General features: G+C 56.2%; 2 protein-coding genes across 2 annotated transcripts; both read left to right on the top strand.

The window, feature by feature from the left end:
* Nucleotides 1-6,479: 6,479 nt before the first annotated feature.
* PEX16 (peroxisomal biogenesis factor 16) lies at nucleotides 6,480-13,311 on the top strand (the record flags this gene model as incomplete). Its single annotated transcript, XM_082000169.1, has 11 exons — nucleotides 6,480-6,633; nucleotides 6,803-6,838; nucleotides 7,118-7,194; nucleotides 8,460-8,593; nucleotides 8,899-9,005; nucleotides 9,495-9,575; nucleotides 10,044-10,196; nucleotides 10,550-10,622; nucleotides 10,907-11,026; nucleotides 11,225-11,289; nucleotides 12,426-13,311. The coding sequence occupies 11 exons, from the start codon at nucleotides 6,480-6,482 to the stop codon at nucleotides 12,482-12,484; spliced, it is 1,059 nt and encodes a 352-aa protein (XP_081856295.1). The 3' UTR covers nucleotides 12,485-13,311.
* An 866-nt stretch (nucleotides 13,312-14,177) lies between these two features.
* On the top strand, nucleotides 14,178-14,781 carry FREY1 (Frey regulator of sperm-oocyte fusion 1; the record flags this gene model as incomplete). Its single annotated transcript, XM_082000392.1, has 3 exons — nucleotides 14,178-14,245; nucleotides 14,455-14,522; nucleotides 14,645-14,781. 3 exons carry the CDS (start codon nucleotides 14,178-14,180, stop codon nucleotides 14,779-14,781), a joined length of 273 nt encoding a protein of 90 aa, XP_081856518.1.
* Between the last annotated feature and the right edge of the window lie 1,077 nt (nucleotides 14,782-15,858).

Here is a 15,858-nt window from a genome sequence, read left to right as displayed (position 1 = left end):
AAAATGCCTCCAGCTCTCCCTCAGCAGACCGAGGCGGGGAGGGGGGTGCATGTGTGCAGGGGCAGCCTGTCACTCCAGCGTCCCTCTCTTCCCTCGCTCCTATTCTTTGGAATTCCTCTCTTCTGTTTGCTTTGTTTCAGCCTTCAATGAACAGGAAGAAAAGGGAAGGAGCCTTGACAAATCCGATCAAGGCGCAGACATGCTGAGGCTCCCTCCTGCTGGCATGCCAAGCCCTGCACTAATGAGGGGTAGACGAGAGAGAGGCGGCCACTGAGAACAGTGGTCCCACAGAAACGCTTGGTGTAAGGGACAGAGGGGAAAGAAGCTGCTAGGGCAGAGCAACGCCAGCACAAGCTGCCAGCCTTCAGAAGGGGGTCTTCCCATTTCCCCTGGCCCAGGGAGCTTGTTTCAGCTCCTCAGCCCAAGTCCCAGTCACCTGCGCCCACCACACTAGAAACAAGCAATAGACCACAGCAGGGTTTGGGGAGAAGGATTCACACGTGCACGTTCAAGGGAAGTTCAACTGAAACAGCCGTGAAGATGGGACCACACTTTGTTCCAAGGACTCACATGGGGAATCTGGTCTTTCCTTCCAGAGAACCGGGCCACAGGGTTCTCTGGGCTTACAAGTGCCGGTGTCATCTCCAGAACCTCCCCACCAGGTCCCAAATACCCACATGCTTGGTAGAGAGGAAACCCACAGAGCCAAGACCTTCTGCCATGCAATTATCCCCAGTTTACAAATTTGGGTACAGAAACACTAAGACAGAAGGGAGTGAGTACAGGTAAACCATCTATTTAACAAGAAAGATAACTAACCTTTGGAGGCTGCCAATGTTGCAGGGGTACCTGGGAACAGCTGGAGAAGCTGGCAGGGCCTGGTGATGGCTGTGAGGACCACACTTTAACCGGGGATTCTCAGCTTGAAGGGCAGATAACACATCTCAGCTGTATGTGAGGGTTTTGGAGCTTGCCATCACCTGAAACCCAAAAGACAAACAGTCACATGAAGAGCTACTGCGTAAGAGAGCTCTGGGGACAGGCCGCTGCACAGCCAAGAGTATCATAGATCAGCAGCTTCCAACACCTTGGTCCTGTCCCTTTCCTCCAGCCCACAGGAGAGTATCTGCGTGCTGCATGTTCCTAGTCCCAGATCACTGCACTGTCCCGTAGCACATTCTCCACCCACGCAAGGAGGGCTGTACACGTGTCCCCAGAAGTGCTGACAAGGCCACAGCCACTGTGCTCCATCGCAACACACGTGAGTCCTCACACTGACTCTTCAGCAGGACAAGGACCTGGGGGAGGGATGCAAGTTCCCTGGCCTCCTCCCAAACGTGACAGCAACAACAAGTGTTTAGCTTATGAGGCAACGAAGGGATTAACTATCATGTCCAGTAACCTGAACCCCTGCAACATACCCTGGGCAGTCCCAGGAGGAGAGTCAAGAGAGTCTGTCCACATGGATGCACAACAGGGAAAGAGAAGGGATAAAAGCAGAGGAGAAAGAAGGCAGGCAAAAACCACCATGCAAACTTGCGCTGCAGAGAGCAGAGCAGCCTGCACGTGTCACTCCTCCTTGGAGGAAGAGGAGATCCTCCTCCTCTGCTGGGATCTCGCCACCGCACCCCTTTCCTCCAACTCCCATGGGGTTGAGCACCCACACCCCACAACTGCAGGCTGGAGTGGATGAGCCCTTCTCCCAGGAGGCTACAGGGATTATCACCTCCTTATCAGGAGAAAGCCCAAACCAGAAGCACAGAGCCACGCAAGTAGGCTGGGGTAAAGGAATCAGAGAGGAATCGAGAGTTTTGATTTAAAGCCCCTCTAGCCACTCATCATTGCTCCAACATGCAGGAGGAACAGGACATTCAAAGCAGGTAAAACCTACCAAAACCATTTTTTCTGGTCTGTCCCACCTATTTAAAAACCCCAAACAGAGAAGTAAGTGTGCAGTGTGCTGGGCACCAGCCCCGCCACAGCACCCATTGCACCCAGCAAACCCCCGGCCAGCCTGGCACGGCACAGTGTGAAACAGGGGAGGCAACACCAATCCCAACAAGGGTTGGAGATGGGAAATCCTTTACAATCCTTTCACCTGAACAGTGAAACCCACCAACACCAGCAAAGAAGTACAGCACCACAACCACTCAGCAAAACCCAACTGCAGCAACAAAGTCTGACACTACTGCTTTGCAAGTCTCCTGCAGTATCTGGCTGCAAGGTGGCAGCCGGTGAGAGAGGGCACCTATGGACAGGAGGGAACACATCAGTAAACAGACATCTACCCCTCCATCATCCCCACTCTGCTAGTCCTGATCTGTCAGCTCCCACTTCAAACTGGAGTGGTCTAAGGGAGGAAGCTTGAAGATGGATACTTCTGGAGCAGGGGGGACAGGATATGAACCAGGGTGCCACATCTGCCTGGCACACATCACCTTTGCAGTCACAAACCTCCCTCTGGTGCTACCAGAGCCCTGCATTTACAGGGAGCAGTTCAGCAGGTAAGAGCCAAGACCCTGACGCCCACCTGGAACAGGAAGCAGAAGACTAAGCAGTTTCAATAGCAAAGAGCTGGAAAGCCTTCAGCAGAGCTAGCCCTGAGTGGGGAGAGCCAGGCACGTGCCTGCCACACACGGCTGCCCAGTGGGATCCGCCACAGCATGGCCACCAGCGTCACCGGGAAGGCGAACGTGCCGTGCGCACATGGCAAGAGCCTTCCCTCCAGGGTGGAGCCCACGTCCCATGGCTACAACCCAGCCACCAGCTGTTACTTACAAGACCTGCAGCAGGGTGGGACCAATCTCTAGGTCTGCTGCCTTCTCCAGGTGGGGTCAGGGAGTTTAGGTGAGGCTGGGAGAAAAGCAGATCAGAAGCCACAAGCAGTTGCCCTGCTCCCCCAAAAGCAGTTGCAGCACCCTCTCCCTTTGAGTATTCCCATTAACCCCGGCCACAGGAGAACTGCACGTCCAGAAGTTTTTTCAACTGTATCATATGGTTATTAAAAGACATCACCTCTCCCTCTCAGCTTTTAGCACAGGCAGATTTGGGGATATTACAGGAGAGACTGCACATTGCTAATGAATCAGGGAAGGGAGTTATCCAATTAACAGCCTGGGGCTCTAAATGGCTTTCTGGAAAAGGCATCTGGAGGCAGGAGGCAGTCGCTATCCCACAGCAGGGCTCTGCACACATTGCTAGATGTGTTGTTCCTCCTGGGAAGCCAAAAAGAGTCTCCCTCCTGAGATGCCAAGTCTCAGCTAAGCTGGGAAGGGAAGGGCAGGGGAACCCTGACAGAGAACAGCAACAAAATGCCTTCAAGCCAGAACACTCATTAAAAGGCCCCTTAAGCTTGTTTGACCTGGGTTTCCCTTCCCCTCAGACTACCGCTTCAAGCAATAGACCTGTCAGCAACATTTCAGGAACTCAAGGACTACACCACCAACATCCCCTGCCAGCCGCTGCCTTTCCAGGTCCCAGGAGACCTGTCAGAGATCAGACGTGCAAGCTACCACCACCAGCAGTGCCATGCTTGGAGCTTGGTGTGCTTGTCTCCGCATTTGGACTGAGATTTGGAGCCCTCCTGAGAGGTGTCAGCCTCCAATGAGATACCATGAGTGAATCAGGCCTTCCATTCTAGGCAGGACTCATGTGTCAGGGACGAAAATACTCCCTGGACATGCCTCTGTCTACAGGTTATTTGGAGCAAGTCACAATTTTATCCCTATCCCAAAGGATTCTCTGAGCTCATCCAGAAGCAAAGAAAATAGACGGCCACACCACAGTGTGGGCAGGGATGCCCGAAGGAAACAAGGCCAGAAAGGCCATCTCATCCCACACCAGGACTGCTCCCACAGCCGGAAAGATACACATCCCAGACCTCACACTGCCAGGCTCCTTCCCTCCTGGCAGTGGAAGGACAGCAGGAAGACATGGTTGGGGAGAACATCCACTTCCCCCACAACTACCAACTTCAAGACACAGCCATGATTCAATATATTGTGTCTATTCTCCCACATCCTGCTCCCCAGCTCTAACGCTGGCAAGCGCTGTAAGAACATGTCCTCACCTACCCCAGCACCCTGCAAGACATGTTTTGAGCAAGGCTGACTTAGGATGAGCTGCCTCAGACCCACGGCAGTGCTCCACCCCAGGTCAGGCTCCCCAGAAACAGCGTGGTCTTGCTGATCTGAGCGAAGAACGAGATGCTGGCAGCCGAGCAAGCTGGACTTCAGCACTGTACCCACTGATGGGCTGGCAGAGTGTTTGCTTTTTTTGGTATGCTTCTTTTCCTGCCGTTAGTGCTGAGCCTGCACCCCTCATCATCAGAGCACAGGAACTATCTGGCCTCAGTTACAGCCAGTGGATTTCCAGTAAGCATGAGCCCTTGGCACCAGACTGACAGTAAGTGCTAAGAAAGGAGCTGCGCGGAGAGCGTTCCGGGTACAGTCGAGAGAGACACTAGCCCCTCATCCCAGCCTTTCACCTCCTACCCCCCGCCCCCCACCCCCCCGCCGTGGGCACCATAAGCCAAGGCAGTTTTAAGTCTTGCCCAGTCTCATGGGCTCTCTGCTGCTCTGAGAAGCCACCCCTCCTACAGCACTCCCTTGCAGCATATTTACCATAAAAAGGCAGTGTGATGCCACTCAAACTGTCCTCCGAACTCGCTCACTGCAGGAGGGAGACAAACAGAAAGGGGGACAGGACAGACAGTGGGTGGAAGGAGGGCTAGGGACAAGAGATAAAGAGGAAGCACCTGCCAAAAATCTTCTTGCTCAGGGACAGAACCGCACTATCGAGCTATGCTGTTAGGAGTAGCCCAAGGACTTTGTGCATCAAGCTTCACCTCTGGCTGAAGACAAGGTGTCTTTGGCAGTCTCTTAGGCAGCCGGCTCTCAGATTGCTGTCTGGCAGAGCCAGAGCTTCTCCTTGAAGGAGAGCAGCTCCAGCAGTCTGCACTGGATATGCCCCTAGAGCCAGTGGCAGCACACCTACCCCCAGCAAGCTGTTCTCCAGACCTCTGTCATGGGCTTCTGGTGCTCTCTCACCCGCCTTGGTACTTAGACTAGCAACTCTGCCACTGTGAAATTCAGAGGAGCTCACAGGTAGCACTGCGTGTGAACAGGAAATTGGGTCTAATCCATGTGATTCTGACTAAAAAGGTTTGTTTAGCGCCAGACTGTTTGCCAGCAGTATCTTGTGCCCTTTTTGAACTCAGCCTGCTGGAAAAACAAACCCTCAGGGGAAGGGGGGAGAAGAGGAGAGATGAGAAAGGATGAAGTGCCTGCCCATGCAACCGTGATTCTTGCAGAGGAAACTGCAGGCACACACTGCGTCCATTGTGTGGAGGTAACCGGACAGGAGGAAGGAGGGGCAGCTTGCCAGAGCTCTTGTTTGCACTCGGGAGACCCACGAGGGGCCACGAAACGCCCTTCTCGCCCACCCTGCGCGCCCTCAAAGGCTCAGCGGGGAGGCGCGCAGCTGCACCCGTGCGCACCGCCGCCGATCTTTGCACCGCCAGGTGTGCCGAGGCCAAGGCCCAGCGCAGGGCAGCGGGCAGGAGGACTCGCCCCGGGGTGCCGCTCCCCGGCGGAGCGGGGAGGCAGAGCTGGGGCACGGTCTGTGCAGCGCCCAGCACAGGCGTGAGCCCTCTTCTGCAACAGGCTGCAGCCAGACGGGCCCCGTGCCCCTGCCTCCCGCCCGCGAAACCGGGTTTAGTGCTTAAGTGCAGTAAAGTGGCTGTGCACGTCCCGCGTGGGCTCCGGGAAAGCCCTCGCCAGCGGCAAAGAGACGGGGGGGGGCCTGCCAAGGAGCGACCCAAACACGGCCCCCGGCTGCTCGCCGCAGCAGCCCCCGCCCCGGAGGACACAGGCCCTCCTGCACGTCGTTCTCCGCCGGGTGAAGATGTGGCAGACGCCCACGCTCGCTCCCTGGCGCCACCGGGAACTTTTTACCGGTGCCGCCATCAGACCCGGTAGCTCCCCCGAGCAACCCCGCCGCCAGCTCCCCGGGGGGGGGCGAGGGGGTGCGGCCAGCACTCGCCACACCGCCGCCAGCGGCCGCGGCCGCTCCCGGGAACGGCGCTGCATGGCTCCCAGGCCCACGGAGCGCCAGATCCACGCGTGGGCCGACCCCTGCCCCGCTGCAGCCTCCCTCCCGAGGCCCCCCAAAACTGACCCGTACCTCGGCTCCTAACCCTGCGGCAACCACGCCTCCACCTGAAGACACCCACGGCCCCTCACAGGCCGGAACCCCGACCCCACGCAGGTTCCCAGCCCTCCCGCCAAAGCCCGTTCCCCCGGCCCGTACCTGCCTGACCGCCACTGCCGCCTCTCACGGTGCTTTAAACCCCCGCCCCGCCGCCCATCGGCCGCTCGGCGCTCGGCCGCCGCGCCTGGCCCGCTCCGCTCAGCTGGGCTGGGCTGGGCGGGGCACGCAGGCGCGGTGGCGGCGCCCGGAAGAGCGCGGCCGCGGCAGCCATGGCGGCAGCGGCCCCGGTCCTTGCCCGTGGCGGCGGCCCGGCGGCGCGGCTGCGCCTGCTGTGCCAGCGCTACCAGGAGTATGTGAGGCGGCACCCGGCCGTCACGGCTCAGCTGGAGGGCACCGTGCGGGGCCTCTCCTACCTGCTGCCAGGTGCGAGAGCGGGGCGGCCGGTTCCCCGTCCCTCCCGCCTGGGCCTGGCCTTGGCTCGGGCCCTGCTCCGGTACCTGCCTGGGGGGTGCGGGGGGCTGTGGCCCAGCGAGGAGCGGGGGCCTCCCCCCGACCTGGGCGCTGGCTGGTAGCCGCTCTCCTCCCTTCGCAGGTCGCTTCTCGGACTCCCACGCGCTATCGGAGCTGGGTAGGTGGGCAGTGGGGAGCGGGGGGGCGGGGGGGGACGGGGTGCTGCGGGCGGGGCAGTCCGATACCCGCCGGCGGCAGGGCTGGTGCATGTGGGGCCATTCCCCGGACCCCTTGTTGTCTTCAGGCCTGGCTGCATCCTCCATCAGCCTACGGGAGGAATCTGCACGTCTTGCTGCCTGTCTTCCCTCATTCCTTCCCGGGGGAAGGGGCAACAGTCCCGGTTTGGTTTGCTTTCTGTACATCCTGTAACTGCAGTGGTGTTCTCTTCCTTTTCTAGTGTACTCTGCCTCCAACCTCCTAGTGCTATTAAATGACTGGATTCTCCGAAAGGAGCTGCAGCGGAGCCTGCCCGTGGTAAGGCTGCAGCAGGTGGGAGGAGGATTTGGGACACATGCATTCTTCTTTGCAGAAGCTTTCAGGGAGTGTCTGTAGAAACTAACAGGTCTTTGCTGTGCCCTCTCTGCTGTCAGGTATGTAGAGGCCAGAGGCAACCTCTGAATGCAGATAAACAGCAGCCCTGCCCCGTAGCTCCTGGCTTGGAGGAGTGGCTAGAGCACTCCCTGAACCACAGAAATCAGGCACAGACTTGCACCAGGAGCTCCACTGGTTTTTTGAGAAGCTCAGAACTTGAGTTAGGCAAAGGTGTTGCCAAATAACCATTGGTGTTTTTAGAGCAGTGTCTCTGGAGCACTGAAGCTCCGATTGCATCCCTCAGACTCTTCCTTTGCATATGCTATTGAGTAAAACAAACATAAGCACCTTGCTTCTGTCTCTCTTGAAAGAGCCCCAGGCTGGCTCCCAGCACTTGTTAGACCCTTTGGGGAATGAGCAGGAGGGTGTTTTTTTCCAGACAGGCCTGTTACGTTGCCATCCTGTTCACTGCGTGGGTTTGGATGTAGGCAGCTCTCTGGCTGGAGTGTCAGGCGTGTGACGAACAAATGCAGAAAATTTGTTTCCCCGGTTGTTAAAGGCCGAAGTGAATTTCAGCTATATTGTCTTTATTGATGCTTTTCAATGGGTTAAATCCTGTGGTTGACAGCACCAGCAAGTTCCTGTATGGAGACCAGAGACCCAGGCTGGAAGAGCACCCACTGTCTTGGGGTTCATGCCTGGAATCTAGACTGATGCTGTATTCAGCAGGCATTTGCTCTGGTGTGACTGTGGACTCTGGGTCCCTTCCCTCTACTTCAGGCATACTCCCTCATCAACTAACTGGAGAGGAGGCTTGTTGTGCATCCCAAGCTCTGGGACAAGGAGGAGGAGAGAGTTTTGCCATGGAGTTCAGGCACAGTGCCACAACCCAGGAGACTGTCCTGCTCTGTCAGTTGGGGTAGATGTCAATCCAAGATAGAGCTGTGATGTTCCCCCTGTTTCTGGGGTAGCAGCTCTGTGCGATACTGTGATGTCTTGGTTTGCCCCTGCCTGGAGGTAGAGAAGTGAATTTGTGTGTAGACTTTGGCTGCAGTGGAGGCACCACTTTTTGTTACAAGGGCTGTGACTTCCAAGGCTACCCGGTGCTTATTTCTGAGGGTCCCGCCAGACTGGGTGAGACTTCTGCCTTGTTTAAGTCCCAAGCAGAACCTGCATCCTGTCCCCTTCCTCCCCTCTGTGTTTTGCAGTCGCTGCCCCAGCAGAAGCTGCTGACCTGGCTGAGCGTGCTAGAATGCGTGGAGGTCTTTGCAGAAATGGGGACAGCCAGGGTGTGGGGGGAGATGGGCCGGTGGACCATCATTGTCCTCATCCAGCTGGCTAAGTAAGTGCTACGGGCGGAGGGGAAGGGGCAGCATGCGCTCGGAAACAGGATCCGGAGAGGACTCAGCAGTACTCCAGGAAAAAGCCCAAGCAAGGCTGAGCTGCTGGTCCCTGAGGCTGGGGGAATTTGGAGCCCCACGGTGTGCTGGATACTGTGCCACAGAAGGGGACAGTTCCCACTCTCACCTTGCCAGTTGCCCTGAGCAGACCTGAGTGTTTCCCTCTTCTGTGGAAGCCACCTTTCTGGTGCAAGAGGAACCCAGCTCCGTAGCTGGGTATTGAAACCTTCCATGTGTCTGCTCACAGAGCCATCCTTCGTCTCCTGCTCCTGCTGTGGTACAAAGCTGGCATGCAGACGTCTCCTCCCATTGTGCCTCTGAACAGGGAACAGCAGCAGCCTCTCCATCCCCAAGGTGAGCCCACAGTGTTGTCACTGTTGGCTTGGTGGCTTGCTGGGCCACATGTCTTGTCCTGCTAGGAGTTACTCATCAGACCAGCATTTTGGGAGGCACAGGGAACTGTAAGGCTTCAGTACACAAAGCTGAGCTGAGTTGAACTTTCTAGCCTCTGCAGAGCACTGGTTAGCTTAGAGGCAGCTTTGTCCTACAGTCTGGAAGGAGGGGGTGGAGGAGTCTAAGCCTGAAACCACTGGCTGAACTATGAGTCAAGCTGGGTGTCCCTGGCCTGATGGTGAGGAAAGAGATCCTAGGTCTGGGCAGTGTCCAGGCAGATTTACCTTTTCACCCTCTGCGTAGTGTTAGCCACTTCAGGGTGGTCTGGTTTGCACTAGATCAAACTTTCAGTCTGGTCTTCTTGATGATGATGTAGGGAAGGGTGCTGCCACCTCTGGGGTGAGACGTGTTCTTTTGGACCCTGACCCCTGTGGCTGTTTTCTCCTGCAGACATGGAAGACAACTCCTCAGGGAAGGATCAGACCTATGTTGGCAGGCGTTCCAGCCGTGTCATGCGTTCTCTCCAGAGCAGTAAGTAGCTGAGGCTGTTTTCTGTCCTTTCCTGAGTTGTTTCTGCTCTGTGCCCTTTATGTATCACCTGGGTGTGGGCAGTAAAAAGCAGAACCTTGTATTGGGGCATATCTTACCAGTCACTGGGCCCTGTGGGTGGGCAGATATCAAAGCAACGGTGATTCAGGTACATGCTGCAAGGTTAGCACTTAAATTGTATTTTCCCAAGTGAGCTGTGTGATGGAGACAACCCTTCACAGTGTGGTTATGCTTCGAGGAGCACAGACCTTACGAATACCTCTCCCGGCTCTGTCCCCTCTGGAGGCAAGCTCCCAGGGTGCTGGGTCAGCCACAGCAGTTGCTGTGTGTGCAGCTCTTCAAGCTTTCCTGTTTCACACCTTCACAGTGCAAAAAGCAACAGAGTGGTGGTGCGGGGAGGCATGGTAGGAAAGTTTTATTTGCATTGGTGACCTGATCTGCTTGTTTCAGCCCCAGCCCTGCAGTCCCGGCACTGGGGGTCCCCCCAGCAGAGGGAGGAGTCACAGAGCCGAAGAGCAGAGGAGATGAACCAGCCTCCCACCCCTCTGGGTCTCCAAGAAACCATCGCAGAATCCCTCTACATCACCCGTCCTCTGCTCCACCGTATCCTGCCCTGGCTGCATGCAGGCTCATGCCATAGCCTGGGTGCCAGCGGAGGGTGCTGCAGGCTCAGCCCTGGTGCAGGCCAGTGCCACTCCAGGCTGATCTTTCCCTGCCGCTGCTCTGCTTAGGCAGGGGCCTCGGGACTCCTGTCTCTTATGCCTTGACGGTCAGCCTCAGCCGCTGGAGTTGTGGGTGTGAGTCCTCCAGCCCCTTTCCTGGGCCCCCCCAGCACTGCCTTAAAGTGCGTTCTCCTGCACTCAGCAGAGCTTTGCTGGTACCCAGGGGATTGCTTGTTTGTGTGCCTCTTGTCAGGCATCTCTGGTTCTTTCTGTTCCTTGACTGTGTGTTCCTAGTATTGAGTTTAGGAGTGTGGGGCCAGAGATCATGGAAACCCTGGCTCCTCTCAGCAGTCCTGGACATCTCGAGGTCAGTCTGAGGAAGAGTCTTTGCAGGTGCTTGAGGTTGGTGGTGGCTGAACATCGCACTTCCCCTGTTCCCCAATCCTGGGCAGGCCTTACTGAGGGGGTCTGGTCTTTAACTGGGTGATTGACACGTTTAGGTATCTTCTGCAACACTTACAGTGCTCTCTGCTCTGAGCTGGTGCAGGCTGCTCTGCATGGAGCTGAAAACGGAGGGCATTTAGAAACCCACTTTCTTTTCCCTGCTGGCTGCTGTTGCCGTGAGTTAGCTCTCTGCCCTTTTCCTTCCAGTCTGAGCTTGCTGAGTGATCTGAAAGACCTGAACAGGCGAGAGCGAGCAGAGCTGAGGCGACGAACCATCCTGCTGCTGTACTACCTGCTAAGATCTCCTTTCTATGACCGATATTCAGAGTAAGGGGCCCTTGCTGGGCTTTTGCTGAAAATTTCTCTTTTAACAGAAGTAGCCTCAGGGGATGGGGTGAGTAGATCTGAAGAGATTTGGGTGTCTGTCACGAGGTTAATCTGAGCGCTTGCCATTGCTGTTTGGGCATTTAACAGCTGGGGCAGGAGGTGTCCTGCTGGACTCATTCATACTCTCTCCCTTCCTAGGGGCAAGATCCTCCTTCTTTTGCGCTTGTTGGCCGATTATGTGCCTGGAGTTGGCTTTGTCACACGTAAGTGGGCCCCACTACTATATCCCTGTTTCTGTTGGGTGAATAAAAATCAGGGGAGTTGGGCAGAACGTTTGTCCATCGGTTTCCAACCCGAGGAAGGAACTGGGAAGTCCCAGGGATGGTTAGCATCAGTGCATCATGTATTGTTTTAAACTGCAACAGAAAAGGATGAATTGCTTCCTGGCTATTAGGGACCCATTCTCGACCACAGTGGTAAACCTCCCTGTGCCCTCCCAGGCTGCAGAGCTCTGTCTCTGGCACCTAGGCCTGTTCTTCTGGGCTCCTTTTCTGCACCTCAGCTAGTGCACCAGAGCCCTGCTTTGCAGTCCCTGTTTCTGAATGCTTTTCGTTGATTCCCAGTCTGCAATGCAGACACAAGAGGTAAACAGGTGCCTAGAAGTATTGACACAGCCAGGAGCAGATTGTAAATCAAAGGGCTGAACCAGGTCTGTCTTCTAGTCTTTCACTGGAGGATCCCTTTATTATGGGCCAGAATTTCACCTCCTCCTCTTCCCTGCTGCTGTTCCCTGCCTTTCCTGGAGTGGTTCGTGGCAGTGAGATGGCATTAGATTAACCTGACAACATGGGACTGTCCTTTCTTTGAGGAGGTCACAAAGCTGGCTGGCTCAGGAGCTACGGCTTCCAGTTAGTGATTTTTGGAGAGACTTTGGAGCCTGCATTAAGCCATGTGCTACATAAGCATTTTCACTCTGCAGCAATTGCTTCTGGGTCTGCACCTGCTTGTTATTGCTGAGTTGTCTTCCCTCTTTCCTATACCACAGCAGCGTCCTCCTGACTTGCTGTATGTGAGTTTTCCCCTTGCACATTGTAGACCCCCCCCCTCCCAGTGCAGCTTGGATTTGTCAGCTCTTGAGGGATTCACCACTCTTGAGGGAGTGGTGTCCCACACCGTGACAGTGTCGCACCCACTTGGTCCTGCTCTGTCTCTGGCACCACATCCCACTGTTGTCTTCCCATCTTGGCAAATATAACTGCTCTTACGCTCATCTGTGTTGTATAACTGGGGATTTGGGATTGTTGGGGATCATCATGAGAAGGGGGAATATACCTCGTATACACAGAGCTTCCACTTCTTGCTTTGCTATTTGCATGATCCCTCTGTTCTCTTTTTTCAGGGCCACTGATGGATTACTTGCCTGCTTGGCAGAAAATCTATTTCTATAACTGGGGCTGATGAGAAGATGATTATTCTCTAAGATCATGGCTGAATGTTTCTAAGGAGGGCAGGCACGCAGGGGGAGGGATGTTGATAATGTCTAATTTTCAGTTAAACCATCAATGAGAAGCTCCCGTTCTGCAGGGTGGGGAGGGGGTGTATGTAATTTTTTAAACAGATCTAGCTGTGAATGATGGACACTACATGTGTGGAGTGACCACGGCCACCTCTTTCTCTGGACCGTTCTGTGGCTGCAGGGATGGTGATGGGACAACCTTTTTTATTTTTTTTTTTAAGCACTTGATTTTTCTCTTTTTTTGTACGGCTGCATTACAATAAAGGCAGGCAGTGCAGTGGTTTTTTTGGAGAGCATTGTCTCCCACCTCACGGCGCTGAGATTGACCTGCAGCCTGCTTGTGTTGGCCGTGCCTGGCGTATCTGCTTGGAGCGGGCTTGTCTGTCAAATAAACTGACTGAATGGAAAGAAGTGAGCTGAAGGACCTCTCTTCCCCTGTTTGCATCGTGTCCCCTTGTATCTGGTTGCCAGAAGGTCTCTCTATCAGAAAGGCATCTTTTGTAGTTGTCCACTGTGGGATATGCTGTCCCTTACAAGCCTTTTGCTCTGGCCTGTGCCAGGTGGGGCCCCACGTGTTGGTGAGCTGATGCTCTGGTTCAGTCCCCAGTTTCCTGGGGCTCCCCTGGGGCTATGGAGAGCTGCTGTTGGCAAGCTGCTTTCCTAGCACCTACGGTGTGCTAAAGGGTTTGCAGAATGGCTGCCAGCCAGCGCTCAGTGGGGCTTGGCCAAGGGCAGAGAGAGGAGATTCATTCAGCAAATACTGCTGTGCTACACTTTTATTAAAGGGCTCAGGAGAGGCCTGGACAGCCCTGGCCATCTTTTTGTATCTGCTCTGCTAACTGGAGGACAGTTGAGGCATCAGTCTTGCTTGGTGAGCTGCTGTGGAGGCTCCCTTGGCTAGGACAAAGGGGTAGCCAGCTGATGGCACTGGGTTGCCCCACAGACAGCTACCAGCCTGATGCAGAGCTTGGGAGCTGGAAATGGCCAGGTGCATTGGCCTCAAGAGGAGGAGAGGAGCATTCCTACCTGAACCATGTTTGAGGAACTCGGGCTGCAGGGGTCACAGCCTTGCCTCAGCACCTGAAATGGGATGTAGCCCCACAGCTTCCCAGTGGGCCATCACAGTTGGGGACCACAGGGCTTTGGCAGTGTGTGGGGGTCTGTGTTGCCACCTCGGCTGGTGGCAGTGCCCTGTAACATGGCAGCATGGAAAACCCATGAATGAACGAGGGCCTGTGCTCCCTTCATTAGAGCTTTAGCAGAGGAAGATGCTGAAGACTGCAAAGTCTCGAAAGCGTTGGGGAGATTCACTCCTAGGGTCACAGAGGTACTGAGATGAAGGGGTTTGCTTTTGGAGGGTTTAGCGGGAGGCAAAGGGTGGTGGTGAGGAACAGGGCAACCACCCTGGAGCTGTGGCTGCATGGGAAGAACGTGCAGCAGTGCAGGGAGTGCTGTGAGCAGCTGGCGGAGCCTGGGCAGGACCAGGCATCCCTAGACCAGAAGCTTATGTACCAGGAGGAGGTAGTCAGCAGCACCTGGGTGGGCACCTGCCTCCTGCCCAACCCAGCTGGTGTCCCAGGGCCACCGGGGCGGCTCCTCTGTGACCTCGCTGTGGAGCCAGTGTCAGGGTGTGCCATGCAGTGCTCGCTCCTGCTGCTCGCCCTGCTGCTGGGGGCTGCCCTCCCGCAGCCCTTGCGCCAAAGGTGATGGCACTTCCCTCCTTCTCCTCCCTGCTCTGGTACCTTCAGGGATATCCCAGGGCTCCTGGCCCGGGTGTGGGCTGGCACTAAGCCCTGGAGTGCTGACCAGGCTGGATGAAGACAAGCAGCATGGGGGAGCTCTTGTGCCAGCGTGGGCAAGCACCGTAGGTTCTCACCTCACTCCTGTCCCTGATTTTCCTCCACAGGGTCAGCTACTCGGTCCCTGAAGACTTCTCTGCTCCTCTGGAGCTTCCACGGCAGCATTTTGGCCTGGTGGATGGTACAGCACTCACCTCACCCCTCCGAACCGCCTTTCCATATACTCACCCCTCCAGGCAGGCAGTTGTCTCCAGCCCCGTGAGCAGCCCTGGGCTGAGCCTAGCCTCTCTGCTCTACCTGCAGATTACGGCATCAAACCCAAGCAGCCTCGCTTCAGGACCCAGGCAGCCCGGGAGCGGCTGGCGGCGCTGCGCAGAGCTGGCAAAAGCAAGCGCGACGAGCTTGACTTGCTGGAGTACTACTACGATGCCCGCCTATGAGCCAGCGTGCCCCTGTGCCACCACAGCCCAGCCTCAGGGACCCCCCCTGCCTGCCCTCCGCTCCTGCAGGACAGTGTAGGTGTAGAGTGTAGGAATGGGTGGGGACAGTAAGGGTAAGCCCTGCTTTGGGTGGGGACTGGAGCAGATGACCTCCAGAGGTCCCTTCTGATCATCATATGCTGATCTCCAGCCTGCAGGGATTGCAGACGGGGCTCTCGGAACAAACCTGAGAAGCTCCAGCTTCTATTGGGGTTCCAAGGGAAGGAATGAGCCAGGGCCCAAACCCACTGTGGTGGGACACAAAAGGCACAGCAGCCCTGCTCCATGAACCATCATATTTAATAGTTGTTGCTATCACAGCAGATCCAGCTGAAGCACAGAGACCGCTGGCTGCAGGGACCAGGAGAGCTCTTCTACCTCCCCGGTGCTTTGCACAGCTCCCTGCAGGCTTTTAGCCTTTCCCTGCCCTGCTTCTGGCAGGCACCCAGAGCCCCACCACCCTGGGGTGGCCCAGCCGTGCCACTGCCTCTGCCACCTGCAGCTGGGGGGAGAAGGGGAAAGGGGTAGAGAAAGGCTCCCCTCCCCAGGGTGCAGTTACTGCAGGGAGGTATTGGTGAGTATGTTTTTCTCTCTCCCCAGGGCACAGATACAAGGGGGGTGGGATGGGGGCAGAGGCAGGGGGGAGCTGTCTCAGTGCATCCTGGCACTGGATCTGGCAGAGGAGATACTGGGGCTCCCTCCATCACCCCTGCCCAGCAGCCTTGTCCCCAGGGCCTGGCAGGGAGGCAGGCCCACCCAGGGCAAGCCTATCTCCTAGGCAGGAGCCAGCATGTGGGTCTTGTTTGCTGTAGCTGCTGTGTCTTCATACTGCGAGAGTCCAACTCTGCCACTGCATTAAAAGTCACCTCAGAAGGATGTGACGGGAAGCTGGGCCATGGTCACAAGGAGGAGATGCTGTCACCCCAGCCTGCAGCAGGAAAGGGCCCGAGCACGCTGCTGCCCACCCCTCCACCGCTCACAGGCAGGGCATCCAGCGGGTGCTTCTCCAATAGAATAAACTAAGAGTATTTTGTACAA

The sequence above is a fragment of the Phaethon aethereus genome (assembly GCF_964289735.1).
Source record: "Phaethon aethereus genome assembly, chromosome: 5".
Lineage (NCBI taxonomy): Eukaryota > Metazoa > Chordata > Aves > Phaethontiformes > Phaethontidae > Phaethon > Phaethon aethereus.
The sequence above is the reverse complement of the archived record's forward strand: the minus strand, read 5'-3'. Positions and strand labels throughout refer to the sequence as shown.